We start from the raw sequence: 20656 nt of genomic DNA on the forward strand, positions 1-20656 counted from the left end.
TATGTGTGTACACATTCAAAGTTACTGAATGAGTGTGTGTCAGCAGAAAAATTTGTTCTGATCTACAGAGAGCCCTTTGGGGTTTACTCGACCTTCTACAGAGTCAGGTGGATACTGCTCAGCGGTCTGCAGGTGATGCTTTGTGTTGTTGTGGTCTGTGTGATACAGAAAACCAGAAGAGGAGAGCAGCTTTCAGCTCAGACACACACTTAATATGCTTATAATAATAATAATAATAATACATAGAAGTGATGAAATCAAAATAAAAACAAACAAAAATATTATTGTAGATATGAATCTGTGACCTGACTGGACGGTTCAGTCTCTTATGTGATTATATATTTTAAACATTTTGCCTTTTTTATCTTTTGACTTAATTCTTCTATATTTCTGCTCACATTTTATTTCAGTTATAGTGATTTTGTGCTTTTTTGTTTTATGTGATTTGATGTTTATCCACATCTCATTCATGTATCTCTCAGAGTATCATTTTGAACATTCTTCTGTTTCTATCAGTGATCAGTTCGATCTATAAGAAATGTTAGAAACCAGTTGTAAATGTATTCGTTCTTCACTCTGATGTGAATCATTATCATCTCTCTTGGAAAATGTATTTTGTTATTGTGTTTAAGAGCAGATTCATTACAGCACCATGTTTATCTGCACTATATTGTTTTCATTGTTGTGAATAAACATGATTGTCTGATACAGCAAACACTTCATAATATGGACTTTACTGCTTTGATTGTGTTTTTATATTCTCCATTTTTATTAGGAATCATTTCTGAAATAAAAATATCTAAATATAATTTAACAGGCTGAATGTTGATGCTCTTCTGTCAATGACTGCACGATGATTTTTAATTTTAATAAACACACAATCCTCATATTTCAGTGCAGGATGTAGAGCAGAGTATATCAGTCAACTGGATCAGAGCTCATCAGCATTTTGACCTTAATATGCAGCCAACACACTTTAACACGTGTCTGATGTTGAGTGAAACACATCAGGGAAAAATGGAAGACGAGAGAAGCTGCACATGGTTATCATCATTTATTTATTTATTTATTTGCCTGTCCCATTTGGATCTTTAGCCATCAGAATTGTTGTTTGAAGGCCGAGAAAGATGCCATGTTGGTCCATTTGATTGATGTTAAGTCTAATTGTTGAATGTTGCCATTGTGTTTCTTAAATTTGTATAGTCTTAGTTTAAGCAGTAGGATCAAAGCTATTCCTTTGATTCTGACCACCTCTCCAGCCACTCTGTGCTGGGGGAGGTTTTATTGTAGATACATCCTATCTGAAAGATCTGTTTCTTTTGATGTAGGCTTCCTGGGTTTATGACCCTTTGGTCAGCAGGAGGTCACACATTCTCACATAACACACACACACACACACACACACACACACACACACACACACACACACACACACACACACACACACACACACACACACACACACATTCTCACATAACACACACACACACACTTACATACAGTACCTTGTCTATGTAACCAAAGGGGGGTTGCAAGGGGAGGTGCTTTGTAAACTATTGTTTGAAGATTGTCAATAAAAGGCAGCGAGAGGAGGCCACCATTTGGCGTTCTTTGTCGTGCTGGACACAGACGAGGCCTCCCTTGTGCAAGTAATGGATCGATCGACTGTCTTGTTTTCTTCATGATGAATAAGTCTCTAGAATTAGCGGGGTTTGTGGAAACACAGACCCAACATTTATTTGGTCCTTCGGAGCCGGAGCCTAACACATTGCATCCACCGAGGAGAGGGAGAGGACGCCACCGCAACGTCTGGGATGATTGACGTAAAGCCCTGGTGTTTTTGGCTTGCCACCAGGCCGGGAAGTTTGCGCCTGACCTCCCCTCGGGATGGATGACGATTGACGGGATCCAGAGATTCCCATGAACGTAAACAAACAGTGAGTACAGAAGGCCTTAGAGAGCGGCTACGTGACCCTGCGTTGACCGCAGGTACGGGAGCGCGCTAGCCGCGTGAGAGAGACGCAGGCTTCTCCGCCGTTTGGGGCGTGGAGATAACCTAGGTTCAGAGTCCGGAATCTCCGCCATTTGGGGCGTTTGAGAGTTTTCAACAGAGAGCGCTAGCTGTGCGTGCAGACGCAAGCGATAGGCCTATGTTGTGTGTGTGTGCGGGCCAGACGTGGTCTGCGTGAGTGTGGCTGATTGTTGTCTTGTAATGGAGAATAAAATGTGTAAGTCTGCCTTAGAAGGAGATGTAAAATTTATGCAGAATTTTTTACCAGGCAGCACGCAGTATGTAGGTTGTTGGTGTAAGAAATGTGGATTTGAAGGGACATTAGTGGAAGTTCAGTGTAAAATGCTGGTAGAAAGAATAGCTGTAAGTGTAGCAGGTAAAACAGGTAAAGCGAAGCAGAGGAAGGAATTGCAGTTAGCAGTTGCTAAGTTGTGGCTGGAGCAGGCTCAGAAGAGGAGAGAAGAGCAGAATGTTAGCAGAAAGTAGAGCCAGAGAAGAGCGTGAGAGAGCAGAGGCAGAGGTGGAGGAGAGACTATAGGCTGAGTCAGCATTGAGTCCAAGGCAGACTAGGCAGGGTAGGAAACAGAAAGTAAAGTTAGTGAACACAAACGTTACAACTACATATCCATCCCTGACACAACACAAAAAAAAACATATGGTTTTTCTGTAACAGAGTGTGAAGGGCTCTGCTGGGCACACTGGGCTGTCCGCTGGTTAGCAATGTTAATCCAGGTTTTCTCATGCACCTTCACAAGGAAAGGGAGGCGTTGGCAGCATCTGACCAATCAAAAAAAGGGAAATTCACAGATAATATGACTTGTCTTGATGCCTAAAATGTTTTTATGCTTGATTCAATTTAGCTGTTAAGTGTCTTTTACTCTGCTGGTGCCGGTTAGGTTCCAGATTAGAGATCAGCAGGTATGAAATCACGACGTACTGACCAATCAATCCTCCAGAAAATAGTGTCACTATTCCTGGAAGATCCCTTTGACTTCTGTTGGGGGAGGAGAGGGTCTAAAGTTTCATTTTTGTCTAATGTCTTTGTGTTTCACTAATGAGCATCAGTAAGAAAAAAACGTGTTCTTAGATGCAACTTTTCTCCTTTGATGTTTTTTTGTTGTCAGCAAACAACCACACGATCTGCGTTACAGTTTTTTACAGACGCTAGGACACATTTCTCAATACTTAGGTCACTTGTGCAAAACTCTTCACACAATCCTCCTAACTGACCGTCAGCTTGGCAAAGCAGTTCATTTCACATTCAAAATGCACTACAACTACCAAAACACTTCATTCAGGTCTCAAATAAACACATTCCTCCAGAACACTAGCAAAGGTTGACAGCCGACAAACACACTTTGTCACCCACAAAACAATGACCTAAAAAACACTAACAACATGTAGCATTACAGTGTTTTCCTGTGTAAAACAAGGACACATCTCTGTTTATAATTTCAATATATGTTACTGGAATGAATCAGACATCATGCAGACGTCGGTAATATTTGTTTATGTATTTTTATTTTTTTGCACTAAGTAATCCCAAAATACAAGAATTTGTGTACACGCCATCCACTGATACACATACAATAGTAATGCTAATCTACTCGGTCTTCTCCATTTGGCCACAGGTTCTCATCCACATCACATCTTATGTCATCTTGGGCAACACACCTAGGAAAGAATCTCCTGGCTGCCAGAATTGAAGGAGTTGAAAAATTGAAGGAGTAACACCTGTGTAGATGTTCATCTACAATGAGAATCAGCTGTGGCTGGTTAAACTGCATTTTTAGATTTAAAATATGTTTCAATAAAATATTGCTGTTGGATTTTGCTGTCTTTTCAAGTTTTGCATTGTGTTATTGTTTTGACCATGAGTTTAACAGTTTTGAAAACAGTATGTAAGCACATGCAAAATGTCCTGTCCGTACAAAGGTTTTTGGCAGTTGTTGTGTCTGAGTGAGAAGATGATTCATGAAATTTGAGAGATGTAGTCATTGAATGCATTTTGTGCCAAAACAATGATAACTGATCCTCAGTTTAGCCCACATAGACTTCTGTTGTGCTCACTGTGTGAGGAGTTTTGCAAACGTGACCTAAGTATTGAGACGTGTCCTAGCGTCTGTAAAAAACTGTAATTCACTAACGGAGATTTGCCGCGTGGCGTTAACGTCATTTTAATGAGATTAACGCTGACAGCACTAGTTTTAATATTTAATATATTTAAGCATTTAATTTTTAAATCTTTTTTTCATTTATGTATTTATTTTATTGTTATTTCACTTTCTTTGTCTGTTTATGTTTTTTTTTTTTTACTTTTATCTCAGTTTTTGTGATGGAAAGCACTTTATTCAACCATGTTGGTTTTAACGTACTCTATAAATAAAGTTGGATTGGATTGGACTAATATGATGAAAGCAAGCCCAAGCCTGAAATCGACTCCTGATCTTTGATCCGTCCTCACCTGGTCGTGAACGTGATGGTCAGCCAGGTATCCAGTTTACCTTTGAGTGTCAGATTTAGGCAGATTTGATTGCTTCCGTTTCATCATGACAGATTTAAGTGAACTCCTCTGTCTCCATTCCCAGACTTCTACTTTTGAATAACCTTTCCTTTAACTTGCTCCGAGTGCTCTTTTGTCTGCATGGTGTAACTGCAGCCTGGCATGCTGAATAACCAGTGAGTGGACCTTCCAGAAATATGTGATTTTGGCTGTTGAAGTAGGTCAGTCACCTTTGAATGGCTGAATAATTATGGAGTCATCAGTTGACGTTCGTTTGTGGAAGTCTGTTTTCACTCTGATAATAAAGAGGATTTATTTATTTCATTGAGCAATAATAAAAAGACTGTTATTATATTTTTAACATTATATGATTACATTCACAGTGATGCTTTGAGGAAGACTGCACTGTTTGTCCAAGAATAATCAAACTGCCATGAAATATATTCACTAATTTATTATTTGGAACTAACACACTATTAGTACATCTCAGAGACACCTTCTTTCTCACATGAAGAGTAACAGATTACATCTCTCACTGTGTCCGACCAAACAACTGCTGTGGAAAGTCAGTTATTAGCAGTTTTTTAACTACACCCGTAAATGAACGTTTGACTGAATGCTGATAAGTGAATACTGAGAAGTTAGGAGGAAATGTTTTCAAATTTTCCTGCAGAGAATCTGATTAAAATGTTTTTTGTGAGCAAGAATCAGTTTGATCAGTGACCTTTTTTCAGCCAGAAACCTTTAAGGTCACACATCCGCTTTAATATTATAATTTGCTGTTCTTTTTTTTAATACACCTTTGTAGAGAAGAAAAACATCTGGATGTCCTGATGCCAGGTGTTTCGGCCCCCTTAAACTTTTCCACATTTTGTCACATTACAGCCGCAAACTTGAATCAATTTTATTGGAATTTCACGTGAAAGACCAACACAAAGTGGTAAACATGTGAGAAGTGGAACAAAAATCATACATGATTCCAAATATCCACTATTCTTAAAATCAAAAATTCTAAAATTCACAGATCTGGTTCATTTTCTCACAGCACAAATTATATATAAAGCAATAAATAACCTGCTTCCTGACAATATTCTAAAAATGTTTTCTAAAAGGGAACGGGGATACAATTTGAGGGGGGAATTAAATTTAAAACATCCTCGTATCCGTACAACATTAAAAAGTTTTTGCATCTCTGTGTGTGGAGTGAAGCTGTGGAACAGACTAAGTAAAGATATGAAGCAATGTCCGAGCATGGCGCAGTTTAAAAAGCGGTTTAAGGATATGGTTTTTACAGGGTACAGGGAAAAGGTAGAGATTTGATAGGGTGTTCTTGTCTAATATTTTCATGTGTGTGCAGGTGCACGGGTATGTTGGTATGGGTATATATATATATATATTTGTAGGTTGTGTATCCTTGAGGTGTTAATGGGGTTATTGAAAATGTGTATATGTGCGTATGTGTGTATACATATGTATGGATAGATAGAAACATATATGTATATATATTAAAAAAATAAATAAATACACAGGACATATAATGTAATTGGAAGGAGGTATTTCTGTAGTCTATTGATACTAGATAGTGGAAAAGGGGTGGGATTAAATAAGCTTATGCTTATTATGAGTTGTGGTTGCTCGTTTTCCTTTTGTTTTGCTTTGTTCATTTGTCTCTTTTAATTCTATTTTGTTGTACTTTTTCAACATGTTCAAAATAAAGATTCAATCAATCAAAACATTTTTTACAAATAAATAACTGTAAAGTGCGGTGTAAGTAATATTAGATTAGTATATTATTAGATAATTAATAATTAATATTACTAATAATTATTATTAGTAATATTAGAGTAAGTAATATTATAGAGTAATAACCTGCAGTTCAAAAAAGCTCCCCTCCGACAGCCAAACCCATCTGTTCTCTGATTGGATTGTTACATTTGTGATTGACATGACATTGACCAATCAGATGAAAGGAAGAAAAATAGGGTCAAAATTCGTACTTGTAACTTGCAGAGATTCACACGGGGTTTTTTTTGGCTAAGTCCACATACAAATCTTTTTTACACACACACAAATTCTTTTTACACATACAAAAGTACAAGTACAAAATATTTCTAACCACATTTTGAGCCCACAAAGCTGTACGTGAGCTCCACTGCAGTAGCTCGTGCACCGCTGCGTTCACGGCGTTTGCTGTAAATTATACAGCATTGACATATGTATGTAAAATGTTTACTGAAGTTAGTGAAACAGTGTTTGTAAGGACTATAAGGTCCATAATTACTGAGGCAGTTGGGCTGTTTTGCAATCTTGGCTCAGTACACACACACAGTTTGCTAAATCCACACGGAGCCATGAAGCTGCAGTAACACAGGTCAGCTGATCACGGCCCGGAAAAGGAAGAAAGGAAGGAATGCAGGAATAAAGAATGAATGAATGTAGAAACAAAAGAAAATAATTGTTTTTCTTTTATTACCTAAAGAAAAAATATCCGGTTCACAGTGCAAATGATTTTGTGATTTCTTTCTTAACGAACTCTCTCCTCCCTCGTGCCTACACAGGAACTTCAGGTTCCCCACCTGAAAGTGCAGAGTCCAGACTCAAAGTTAGTTTATCTAAAATGTTGTCACATCAGACAAATGGAGTGGTATTAAAACTGCACCCATCTACTCTGACACACACACACACACACACACACACACACACACACACACACACACACACACACACACACACACACACACACACACACACACACACACACCATTTTTATCTGTATCTAACATTTCCGAGCAGCATGTCTTCATTATCTGTGTGTCTGCACTCTGCAAACACTCTGATTTCTGTGGTTTCAGATCCATTTCTCTCTCAAGGGAAATAAAGGGATTACACGGCCGTCTTTTCCTGTTTCATATGTTAGGCTATGGCTGTTTCCCAATTCAGGGTCTGCAGCCTTAAAGGCCGCATTTTAAGGCCGATTACGTCACAGCGACGCGACGAAGGCTGTCCCACTTCGATGGCTGCTCGAAATCCGGCCCTCAAATGCGTCCTTCATTTCCCTGAATTTTAAGGATGTGGCGGTGTAGACTTCGTGGCCCAACATATCCCAGAATGCATAGCGCGGCAGTGGGTGTGCATAATTTTGGCGGAAAAAAACGGGGGATGAGGGGAGCCCGAAGAGTAAACTTTAAGGCTTTGTGAACTAGGGGGGTTAAGAAAGATATAGATTCACTAAAAATGTCGCTTTTAGTTATTATAATGTTAAATTATTATATTTGTAATTTATTTACGTTATTTTACTTTATTCAGAATTAACCTGGCGGTTAACTTTCTTTTCTAGATTTTGGGGGGTTAAAATTAAGCATAGCAGTGATTAAACAGCTCATGTACTCTTTATTAAGCAGCACCTTAATAAAAGAAAGTGCTGATATTGAAAGAACAGAACTACAAAACAAAGTGGTCATGTCTCCATGTTACACTCTCACATAGCATTAAAACACATTTTCAAACACATTTATTTAAAGTTGAAAAATATACACAGGAATGTGTAACAAGATTTGGTAGAACAACGTAACAGTGCTTCTGAGCGAACTCGCATAACTTTGATGATTTTATTGCAATGAACCTACTCCTCACCTTCCTCATCTCCCTCCCCATCAACAGAGTCAACTCCAACCTCTTCATAATCCTTCTCTAGAGCTGCCATGTCCTCTCTAGCCTCAGAAAACTCACCCTCCTCCATTCCCTCACCCACATACCAGTGAACAAATGCACGCTTGGCGTACATCAAGTCAAACTTGTGGTCAAGTCGTGCCCAGGCCTCAGCGATGGCGGTGGTGTTGCTCAGCATACACACAGCCCTCTGGACGTTGGCCAGGTCTCCACCAGGAACCACAGTGGGTGGCTGGTAGTTGATGCCGACCTTGAAACCGGTGGGGCACCAGTCCACGAACTGGATGGTGCGCTTGGTTTTAATGGCAGCAATGGCAGCGTTGACATCTTTGGGCACCACATCGCCACGGTACAAAAGGCAGCAGGCCATGTACTTGCCGTGGCGAGGGTCACATTTCACCATCTGATTGGCTGGCTCGAAGCAAGCGTTTGTGATTTCTGATACAGTTAACTGCTCGTGATAAGCTTTCTCTGCAGAGATGACGGGGGCGTAGGTGGCCAGGGGGAAATGGATACGAGGGTAGGGCACCAAGTTGGTCTGGAACTCTGTCAGATCAACATTGAGGGCGCCATCAAAGCGGAGCGAAGCAGTGATGGAGGACACAATCTGGCTGATCAACCTGTTCAGGTTGGTGTAGGTAGGACGCTCAATATCGAGGTTCCTACGGCAGATGTCATCTCGTTATCTACCATGAAGGCACAGTCAGAGTGCTCTAGGGTGGTGTGGGTGGTCAGGATGGAGTTGTATGGCTCAACCACAGCGGTGGACACTTGGGGAGCTGGGTAGATGGAAAACTCCACCTCCTGTGCAAATCTCCCATCCAGACGTTTATGCCTAAAGGGTTGTATGGTCTAAAGAGATTGTTGATTGAGCATTAAACACCAAGTGTTGTTCTTCTTTCAGCCCAAAGATCAAAGAATTGGGGTATTTAACAGGATCCAACCATCGCCCTGATCAGACATATTCTAACAGGATTGCACACAGGATGCTGCAGAAGCAAAATCAGTTTCCAAAACGTCAATCTGGATATCAGCCTGTTTTCTTTTCCTCATTACATCATGAGCTTTAGAGTATCTGCTGAGCTACTGGGCACAACTTAATATAAGCTGTTTATATTTATTTCTGATCTACAACAAGCAGCACAACTGTTAGAACTGTCACAGCTGACATTAACTTAGATGGAAACCTACTTCCACGACAGAGTTTACCTCCTATGGTGTCAATATAAGCTCAGACGCATGTTGAATAACAAATATCCACTTTCCCTGCTGCCACCTGCATGAACATTACAGCCAACAGGTGGATTTTCCCGTTTCACAGCTAGCCAAACAACGAGGAAACACTGACTGTTTAGGAGACACAGAGTGAAAGTGGACAGTACATCTTTGGTTTCTTAACATGAAACTCTTTGCTGTAGCCAGGGGGAGCACCAAAGTGACCCCCTTAGACTTGTTAGTTTTAATCTTGTTTTCCACTGAGGTTCACTGGTTTTCTAATATAATGTAAGTCTATGAGCCGCAGCCAACCCACCAACCTGATGACGTCACGTTCTGTTGTAAAAACTTCAAGCGCTTCTTTCTTAAATCTAACTTCAGAGACAATGTTACATCTATGCAAGTTTGTGAGAGCAGGGCTTCATGGTGCAAATTAATCTTTATACATGTGGTGTTTAATGTCCACTTTTTTTTTAAAGTGGACATTCAAATTTTTTTAATGACTTTATTTTAGGGCAAATTCAAAAAACGTTTGGCAGTTTATTTAAATAATATTAAAATGCCCCATAAGTAGGATGGCAAAGGGTCCAATTTGTCCCAGTGGATGGAAATGCAAGGTGTGAAACTGCAGCGTGGATCATTGTTTTCTATTTTTACATAACTGGGAATGCCCAGCAGGCAGACCCAGGACACACTGGAGAGATTATATCTCTCGGCTGGCCTGGGAACGCTTTGGTGTTCCCCCGGATAAGCTGGAGGAGGTGGCTGGGGAGAGGGAGGTCTGGGCCTTTCTGCTTAGGCTGCTGCCCCCGCGACCCGGCCTCGGATAAAGCGGATGAAGATGGATGGATGGATGGTGTTGATATTGAAAGAGTCAGTGAAAATAAATTTCTGGGGGTAATAATAGATGAAAAACTGGAGTGCTCACGTGAGATATATTCATTCCAAAGTATCACGAAGCATTGCAATACTAAACAAGGCAAAGCAGGTATCACACGGGACATCACTTCATATTCTCTACTGTTCACTGGTTTCACCATACTTAAGCTTTTGTGCAGAGGTCTGGGGCAACAACTATTAAACCACATTACTTTCACTTTTTACTCTTCAACAAAAAAGCAGTTCGAATCATCCACAATGCAGGTTATAGGGAACATACAAACTCACTATTTTTGCAGTCTGAAATATTGAAATTTGCTGATCTAGTGAAATTCCAAACAGCACAAATTATATTCAAAGCAAAAAATAAGGAACTGCCAGATTATATTCAGAGTATGTTTTTTTTAAAGGAGTAAGTTATAATTTAAGGGGTTTTTGTAACTCAAAACAGGGAAGGTACGTGCAACAGGAAAAAGCGTTTGTGTTTCAGTGCATGGAGTGAAGCTGTGGAACAGTTTGAATATGGAATTGAAGCAATATCCAAACATAAAACAGTTCAACAAGAGTTATAAAGATATGATCTTCTTGAGCTATAAAGAAAAGGGAAAATGTTGAAATTAAGTGAATGTCGCTATTTTGAAAATTTCATGGTGTAATATTATATTATATATTACATCAGAAATCTGTTCACTATTTTTATTACAGATTATATGGTAAATGGCCTGTATTTATATAGCGCTTTACTAGTCCCTAAGTACCCCAAAGCGCTTTACATATCCAGTCATCCACCCATTCACACACTGGTGATGGCAGCTACATTGTAGCCACAGCCGCCCTGGGGCGCACTGACAGAGGCGAGGCTGCCGGACACTGGCGCCACCGGGCCCTCTGACCACCACCAGTAGGCAACGGGTGAAGTGTCTCGCCCAAGGACACAACGACCGAGACTGTCCAAGCCGGGGCTCGAACCGGCAACCTTCCGATTACAAGGCGAACTCCCAACTCTTGAGCCACGATCGTCCTTCCTTATCAGTAAGGAAGCTGACTAAATATTGACGGATAACTTAAATAAATAAGTGTGTACTTCTTCCCTCTCCCTTTCGACATGTAAATGAATCAGAACAGAAGCAATATTGAAATGTATTAACTTTATTTTGTATAGTGTTTTTTTCTCTAATTTTCTTTGCTAAATGTACCTGTATATTGTTTACATGATTGAAATAAATTAACAAACAGGCCCAAATACAGGAGAAGGACGGCTGAGAGTGGAAAAAAAATCACAAAAATAAATACTGCCAGATTTTCAACTTCGGTCTACAAGAAAATAAGAAGATCATGGGATTAGCCTCGATTGCACTTTGGACCTATTGACGGGATGCGCTCCGTCCCTTGTTGCATGTACACTTTCAATTTCTGGTTGGGCTGCTTGGGTGCAAAGTAAGTTTCATCATCAGATGATGAGCTTCATGTAAACATCTGCATGGAAACTGGATGCCTGGACTTCTCTGCTTACTTAGACCAAACCAAACCCTGAATTATGTTGGAAAATATGTGATGTTTTATGAAGGATCACATAGGAAACAACATTTTTTTAGTTGTTTTTGAAACTAAAAAACTATTCAAAAAGTTTTAAATAGTTTAGAAAGGACTTTTACATTTTTATAAATATTCATGGCTGTGTGGTAAAGCTGACATTATCTCACTTGTAATGGTTCAGATTGGACACTGTGACTGGCCGGTTCTGTGCTCCAGACCACATGTTTGATACCCCTGGACCCATGCAACGAAGTATAAAAAAACCCATGTCCACACTTTGGCCTGTGAAGAGTGAAAGCACGACACTCACCAGGAGACCTCTGAGCAGGATGGCTGCAGTCGCACAGCTCTGCTTCTCCCTGCTGTTCACTCTCATCAGCAACATTCATGCAGAAGAATTTATCGCCATAAGTGAAGAAGGAGGCTCTTTACAGTTCAAGCTCCCAGATCACAACAGCTCCTGCATCACCTCCAGACGTGTTGGTGAAGATACTCTGGTCCTGTGGAACATCTCTGACCCCTGGAACAGAAACTTCACAGTACATGAAGACCTGACAGGACGACTCTCATTTCCTGAGACATTTCATGGTTCTCCTTCATTTACTCTCAACAACCTGACCCACTCAGACTCTGGACTGTACCGAGATGTGTGCTGGACTCAGGGCAGCGTGACATATGAGAGAAACATCAGCCTGACTGTGTGTAAGACAGTAAGGTGGGGAGAAACTATCATAGCTTCTGATTCTACTGTAGACGTACAATGTAAAGGAGCAGGTGAGAATCTGACGGTGCGTTGGATCAGATCTTACTTAGGGGGACTATTATATAAAGACACAATTATGAACGTGAATAAAGTCCAAGAAAGTTTCCTGGAGGTGACAAACGCACCACTTCTTCATGTCAACACACGACCAACGTCTTACATCTGCCTGGTGATGAACCAACAGCAGTGTGTGAGCACTTACTCTGTACGTTTGACCAGAGAAACAAAGCTACGTTATGCTTCAGAGGGAGACACAGCTGTGCTGGAGTGTCCCTTCATGGACCCCATTCATGACCAGCCCCCAGTTTGGTGGAGGGAGGCATTTGCCTACAATATTGATCAAGAAGTTGGTCAAAACTTCTCGCTGGTACTTCCATCACTAATGTTAAATGATTCAGGTATCTACAGCTGTTCAGGTGAAAAAGTAACACATGCGTACTGGCTTTTGGTGTGCCCTAAATTTGGTCCACCTGCAGTAAAGGTTTTCTCAGAGGGAGATGAAGTCACTATGAGATGCTCTGATGATTGGGAAAATAGTACTTCGGGCTTTATGTTCATTAAGTTGATCCAAACAGAAGGCAAAATTGTGTACGGTGATGACTTCTGCAGTGACAATAGAATCACTTGTTCCGATGGCAGCCTGATAATCTCTAATGTCTCACTGGAAGATGCAGGAGAGTATGTGTGTACAGGTTTTAAGTCACAGGATGAGTGTGTGTCAGCAGAAAAATTTGTTCTGATCTACAGAGAGCCCTTTGGGGTTTACTCGACCTTCTACAGAGTCAGGTGGATACTGCTCAGCGGTCTGCAGGTGATGCTTTGTGTTGTTGTGGTCTGTGTGATACAGAAAACCAGGAGAGGAGAGCAGCTTTCAGCTCAGACACACACTTAATATGCTTATAATAATAATAATAATAATAATAATAATAATAATAATAATAATAATAATAATACATAGAAGTGATTAAATCAAAATAAAAACAAAGAAAAATATTATTGTAGATATGAATCTGTGACCTGACTGGACGGTTCAGTCTCTTATGTGATTATATATTTTAAACATTTTGCCTTTTTCTATCTTTTGACTTAATTCTTCTATATTTCTGCTCATATTTTATTTCAGTTATAGTGATTTTGTGCTTTTTTGTTTTATGTAATTTGATGTTTATCCATATCTCATTCATGTATCTCTCAGAGTATCATTTTGAATATTCTTCTGTTTCTATCAGTGATCAGTTCGATCTATAAGAAATGTTAGAAACCAGTTGTAAATGTATTCGTTCTTCACGCTGATGTGAATCATTATCATCTCTCTTGGAAAATGTATTTTGTTATTGTGTTTAAGAGCAGATTCATTACAGCACCATGTTTATCTGCACTATATTGTTTTCATTGTTGTGAATCATTTATATTTGCATTTCAATTGTTGTGATGCAGCAGACTGGAAACATGATTGTCTGATGCAGCAAACACTTCATAATATGGACTTTACTGCTTTGATTGTGTTTTTATATTCTCCATTTTTGTTAGGAATCATTTCTGAAATAAAAATATCTAAATCTAATTTAACAGGCTGAACGTTGATGCTCTTCTGTCAATGACTCCATGATGATTTTTTATTTTAATAAACAAACAATCCTCATATTTCAGTGCAGGATGTAGAGAAGAGTATATCAGTCAACTGGATCAGAGCTCATCAGCATTCATCAGCATTTTGAACTTAATATGCAGCCAACACACTTTAACACGTGTCTGAAACATATCAGGGAAAAATGGAAGACGAGAGAAGCTGCACATGGTTATCATCATTTATTTATTTTTTTGCCTGTCCCATTTGGATCTTTAGTCATCAGGGCCCTATTTCAGGAAGCCGGTTTAGTGCAAACTCTGAGTAAGTATACCCTGAGTTAACGAAAACTCTGGGTTTTCGGTTTCACAAAGCGAGTTCAGATTAATCCTGAGTGAGTTACTATGACGACACACTCCGTGAAGCTAACCTGCTCCCCAGCAGGTTTACTTCAACTAACCCTGACTTTCCCCGCCTCTTTGTCAGAAACCTGACTGTAGGAAGTGTCAGACATGGCGTGCCCCTACCTCGAAGAGCCAGTAGATGTTGAAGCCCAAATTCTCCGCAGAGCTCTCTGCCGGGAGAGAGTGATTAGAGCGCGTTTGGACATTTTATCATTACCTGATGATTTTCTGTGCGAACGTTACCGTTTCTCAGCACAATCTATAAGTTATTTGGATAACATCCTCAGGCCATATATTACGCATGTGACACATCGCGGACATGCTCTCAGTTCATTACATATTCTTTGTACTGCACTCCGTTTTTTTGCAAACGGGAGCTTTCTGTATAATATTGGTGACGCTGAGCACGTTTCCAAGGCTACCGTCTGTCGGGCAGTCAGGAATGTTACAGTTGCACTGAAACGTCTCCTGTACTCGTTTGTGGTGTTCCCCGGTCACAGACCCACAAGATTTATCAAAGAGGGATGCCACAAAATTGCAGGTATCAGGATGAACAAAACTTAATTCATGATGTGGTGATACTTGGACTACTACTTAAATGGTACATTAATTTCCAGGGTTCCCAGGCGTGATTGGCTGTACAGATGGCACTCACATTCCAATCATTGCACCCTCAGTAAATGAAGGAGACTATGTGAACAGGAAGTCTTTCCACAGCATTAATGTGCAGGTACATAGTTCCCTGTAGCATTTCACACTAACAAGTGATGGCATCATAGTAATGGATGCTAATTTGTGTTCTCTGCACTGTGTAGATCATATGTGATGCTGCCAACATCATCACAAATGTGGAAGCCAAGTGGCCAGGCTCTGTACATGACTCACGAATCTTCCGGGAATGTACACTGAGCACCAAATTTGGACATGGTGGGTCAAAGTTACTGTGAAATATACAGAGACCAATTGCCACAGGGACGTTTGCACTGACATGTATTCTTCTGTCCTAGGAGAGTTCACTGGCCACCTGCTTGGTGATAGGGGGTACCCATGTCTACCCTATTTGCTCACCCCTTACCCTGACCCTGAACCGGGCCCACAGCAGCGTTATAATCTGGCCCATTGCAGGACACGGGCCAGAGTTGAAATGACCATCGGAATGCTCAAGGCCCGGTTCCAGTGCCTTCAAAGACTCAGGGTCGCCCCAGAAAGGGCATGTGACATTATTGTGGCATGTGTGATTCTTCACAACATTGCCACGATTAGAGGTGAACACTGTCCAGCTGAACCAGACATCAGCAGTGATCCACACGATGAACATCCTGACCCACCCACGAACGTACAGGATGGAAGAGCAGTCAGAGACACCATATGCCACAACCATTTCCTGTGACCCGTCAACCCAACATGTTACAAGACAAATACACAGATTCTGTGGTCAACTGGCTTTATTGGTCACCCTGTATGTCATATAAATGCGTATATTAGTATGTTGTACAAACACTGACATGATTCGTCCATCTCTGATCACTCCACCCACCCTTAACTGTTGTTCCAGCAGTACAATCTCCAACTTGGACTTTTGGATCTGCAGCTTGAGGTGTACCATTTCCATGTCGCACTTCTGTATTTTCCTGACCAGATATGTCTTGTACAGCTGCTTCACAGGGAGCTATTGCAACACAGGACATAGCATTGGCATCCATAGTACATGCCTACTTAGGTTGGTTGTAAATCAGTGCTGAAAATCCTACTGTGGAAAGGTTTGTTGTAGGAGTGGCTGGACCCTCTTCCTCTTCATTTCCAGCATCACTCTGCCAGGGACATAGTAAGTCCATGGTGTTATCATAGTACCACATTGTAGTCAGTTGTTATATTTTCCACTGTACACTGTATACCTCATAGTGTGGCTCTGTTGCGTCCTCCTCTGTAACAGCTGTCACTGTTTCGTCATCATATGCCTGTGGTGGAGACATTTAACAACATTGCTGTTCTACTGTTGACACATGTAGTCTGTGGAGTATTACGAGTACTCACAACTGCATGTTGGTCTGGCTCAACAGGGGGCTGCACCAGATGCAGTACACCATCACCATCAACTGGCAGAATATGGGGTTCATACAGGTCACTCATGACTTATGTGGGCACAACTGGCAACTACCAGACATACCAATCACCATACACCTCATTGTCAGTATGCTCTCAGAGACAACCGACACTGAGGGAAGGCAAAATCAGTAGGTGTTAAGGTGGAAATGCTTTTATGAGTTTTATGTTGCATTAGAGTATATGTTCATATGTTACTCTTAATGGGGAAAGAACAAAATGTACTACTCGCTCTGTCTCTAGAAACAGGAAGCTCACCCTGTGAGAGATTAACACACACACACACACACACATGTATGCAAAATTAAAGGACACTGCTATGCTATAAATAAAGACGAACTACCTGCAGCTCGGTGTGAGTGGGTCTCTCCCTGAGCCCTCACCCGTGCAGCACGTTAACAGTCTCCAAGTGTCTCAGTGTTGTTTATTCACCTAACTGTTTGATAACTGTAAATCTCTGACAGTAGGACAATAACTTCACTACGACATAGTTCATTTTGGTCAAGGTGACTGTGAAGAATGGATGTATGCACATCATGTATTATTTTGAATTTACCCCCTATGTAGGCACTTGTGTCTTGCGGGGTTATTGACTCAGAGGATGTCCCCGCAGAGATGCCTTCGGCCACAGGGCGCCCACTGTTTTGGCTGAGGGCCAACTGCTCAGCCTCTGTGAGTGGTGGTGGTGGAGGACCCCCACCTGTTTTTCGGGCCTCCGCTTTTTTTCTGTTGGTTGTGACGGCACACATTTGAGCATACAGAGTAGGCAAATGTGTACTTGTAATGTGCTCAGGTAATTTCAATAAGTGCTTACAGGAGGTAAATTAATGTAGCCTGTAACTGCAATTGGTTTACATGGGACAAACAGACCAAGCACTGTGGCTCATACTATAATTACACCTCACCTGTTTGGACTATGTTTTTATATTTCATTTTTACTTGCTGCCAGGAACGTTTGGGGCCTGTTGGGTTGCACCTGCGCTGTATGACATAAAAAATGAAATAACATATACTAAGATAACGTGTTAAATGGGTGGAAATCCCTAGATCAATGTTTAAATTGACACTCACGCATTGACTCTGTCGGCTATGTTTTGCCATGCATGCTCCCTGTCTTTTGCAGCTGCGGCTGTGTTACTTTTTTTCTGCAAGATGTGCATGCTGTCGGCATATGCTGCCATCAGGGTTTCGGCCTCAAGCGCTGTGAAATACGTCGACCGCACCTTCTTTCCCTCCGTCTCCATGGTGACTCGCGTAATCTGTGCTCCACTGATCAGGGCTTTATGTATCCTCGTGCGCGCGCTTGACTTGGGGTTAATGCAACTCCGCGTTGATTGAACTACTTGTTATCAGCCTTTCTGAAACTGAATATTCCGAGTTGGACAGTTCGGGGTTACTCAACCCTGAGTATCGTTTTTCACTCTGACTTTTCTAAACCGGCTTCCTGAAATAGGGCCCAGAATTGTTGTTTGAAGGCCAAGAAAGATGCCATGTTGGTCCATTTGATTGACCTTTATTATAATTGTGTATTTATTTTATTTTATTATCAGTTGTTACAGACGGGACAGACATGACTGGGGGAAAGGACAGGGAGAAGGAAAGAATGAAAGAAAGAGGGAGAGAAAGAAAAACAGAGGGGAGAAGAGATGATGAGAAAGGGGGGAAGGAACAAAAAGAAAAACAAACAAAACACCTGGATCACCTGTATGGAGAAAAAAAACAGAAGAGAAATCAAACAAAGAGCAACATAATAAATACATGTTATCATCATTTATTATTATTTTTTAGTATTCGGTTTTTGGTGGTAGAGTTAAAAAAAAATTAATATTTTATTTTAATTAATTAAAATGTTTTAATCAAAAACTGAATGTAAAAAGTCACGATATTAACAGCATGATGACAACAACAACAACTGCTATTACGACTATTAGAAGTACTATTATTACTATTATTGCGTAGCACGTAGTATTCAATAATGTAATTTTATATACTGAACATTAAAACTAAAATTTACTATTTTACAAATAAATATTAATATGATGAAAAATGTTACGTGACAATGTGTGGTCCCGCTGCTCTGCACAGCCTTCAAACAGATTCCTTTTATTCACAGCAGCGGTCCCCAACCCCCGGGCCACGGACCGGCACCGGTCGTTTGGTACCAGGCCGCGAGAGTTGAGGTTCGGGTGTGAAACTGATGCTCTTCAGGGGTTTTAGCGTTATTTTTTAAAATCTTTTTTAATCATTAACTCTGTTTCCCTGGGTCTTTTCCCATGTGTTTTGAATAACTCTTCTTGTTTTGGCAGCGGTACTGGTTTTATTTTGTTGTATTTATCCTCGACACCTTAAAGGCCGGTCCTTGAGAATATTGTAGGTCCGTGGCACAAAAAAGGTTGGGGATGCTGGTTTACAGGACTGACGGGACTCCAGGAAACACAAACAACGTCAGTGTTTAAGTGGAGACTCATCAACAGACCCGGGCTATCTTTCCATCATCTGGATTCACGTACCCTAACGTTTGTAATCAGGATAAACTGTCACACAGAGTTTGTTATCAGTTCTCTAACACAGGGTCTTCCCTGCACGCTTACATGAAAGGGGCGGAGTTTGGCAGGATTGAGAAAAAGATGCCTGCCAGCAGATTCGGATACAACACAACCCACAATGCACTGTTTGCACAAATCTGAGTCTACAGCAGCGATAATGTGCAGAGTCTGCAGTGGCGGTACGCTGGACCTGACTTCCCTAAAGGAACCCCACATGACTCCACTCACTCACCTCTGGCAAGCAGAGTGTGTGATTCAGTTGAAACAGCCCTCATGTCAGCTCTGCTGGGCACACTGGGCTGTCAGGTGTCCTTGTCCCTTTTTGCCTGGGCTCCAACAGACTTGAGAATCACCCCTGCAGGTTACATAGGAAATATATAAAACCTTTTCTGCTTCAGCAGAGGATCTTTGTCTCGCTGTTTATCACTACTACTGTAACTCGTGTTTTCTGAGAGGTTGCCATCAGTCTGTGAGCTGTACATCTGGACTGCACAGCAGTGGAAAGATCTCGTCCACTGTCACTGAAGTGGTTCTGTGTTATCTTAACTGAAATACCTCTTCTGTTTCAAAATACATTTCTAATAAAATCATTTTTAACATTCATGAATGCAGATTATGACTGTAAAAGGAGAAACAACATTAGTGTTCCCATGTTCTTGTTATGGTGCGACTGGATGGCCTTTGAACCCTGGGGCACATACTACGAAGTGATTTCAGCATGCCCAGGTTTTCTTTCCATCATCTGGATTCACTTACACTAACAGTCGTGATCAGGATAACCGCTGGTTAGCAAAGTTAATTCAGGGTTTCTCATGCACCTTCACAAGGAAAGGGAGGTGTTGGCAGCATCTGACTAATCACAAAAAGGAAATTCACAGATAATATGACTTGTCTTGATGCCTAAAATGTTTTTATGCTTGATTCAATTTAGCTGTTAAGTGTCTTTTACTCTGCTGGTGCCGGTTAGGTTCCAGATTAGAGATCAGCAGGTATGAAATCACGACGTACTGACCAATCAATCCTCCAGAAAATAGTGTCACTATTCCTGGAAGATCCCTTTGACTTCTGTTGGGGGAAGAGAGGGTCTAAAGTTTCATTTTTGTCTAATGTCTTTGTGTTTCACTAATGAGCATCAGTAAGAAAAAAACGTGTTCTTAGATGCAACTTTTCTCCTTTGATGTTTTTTTTCTGTTGTCAGCAAACAACCACACGATCTGCGTTAATTCACTAACGGAGATTTGCCGCGTGGCGTTAACGTCATTTTAATGAGATTAACACTGACAGCACTAGTTTTAATATTTAATATATTTAAGGATTTAATTTTGAAATCTTTTTTTCATTTATGTATTTATTTTATTGTTATTTCACTTTCTTTGTCTGTTTATGGTTTTTTTTACTTTTATCTCAGTTTTTGTGATGGAAAGCACTTTATTCAACCATGTTGGTTTTAACGTACTCTA

The 20656-nt window shown here is 40.7% G+C and overlaps 1 protein-coding gene and 1 pseudogene across 4 annotated transcripts; one reads left to right on the top strand and one right to left on the bottom strand.

Moving 5' to 3' along the window:
• Positions 1–1585: 1585 nt before the first annotated feature.
• LOC308401128 (putative nuclease HARBI1) lies at positions 1586–17275 on the top strand. Of its 3 annotated transcripts, none has more exons than XM_080889222.1 (5): positions 1586–1937; positions 11995–15088; positions 15165–15277; positions 15363–15474; positions 15555–17272. In XM_080889222.1, exons 2-5 carry the CDS (start codon positions 14656–14658, stop codon positions 15935–15937), a joined length of 1041 nt encoding a protein of 346 aa, XP_080745348.1. In that variant the 5' UTR covers positions 1586–1937; positions 11995–14655; the 3' UTR covers positions 15938–17272. The 3 variants fall into 3 exon arrangements, 1 of the variants encoding a protein (XP_080745348.1); XR_013972470.1 differs by having other exon boundaries at positions 1588–1937; positions 15555–17275; XR_013972471.1 differs by lacking the exon at positions 11995–15088 and having other exon boundaries at positions 1591–1937; positions 15555–17268.
• LOC308400973 (tubulin alpha chain-like) lies at positions 7885–10341 on the bottom strand (annotated as a pseudogene). The gene is made up of 2 exons: positions 10327–10341; positions 7885–9035 (listed from the first exon to the last, which is right to left on the bottom strand). The product of its transcript is annotated as a tubulin alpha chain-like (transcript).
• Positions 17276–20656: the final 3381 nt, after the last annotated feature.

Source organism: Rhamphochromis sp. 'chilingali' (assembly GCF_963969265.1).
Source record: "Rhamphochromis sp. 'chilingali' genome assembly, chromosome: 8".
NCBI lineage: Eukaryota > Metazoa > Chordata > Actinopteri > Cichliformes > Cichlidae > Rhamphochromis > Rhamphochromis sp. 'chilingali'.

Excerpts from the sequence above, each read along its gene's own strand:
- LOC308401128 (XM_080889222.1), top strand. The coding sequence starts at position 14,656 with ATGGCGTGCCCCTACCTCGAAGAGCCAGTAGATGTTGAAGCCCAAATT. Across the intron at positions 15,089-15,164 it reads GGGATGCCACAAAATTGCAG|GGTTCCCAGGCGTGATTGGC; the intron begins GTATCAGGATGA and ends ATTAATTTCCAG. Across the intron at positions 15,475-15,554 it reads GAGCACCAAATTTGGACATG|GAGAGTTCACTGGCCACCTG; the intron begins GTGGGTCAAAGT and ends CTTCTGTCCTAG.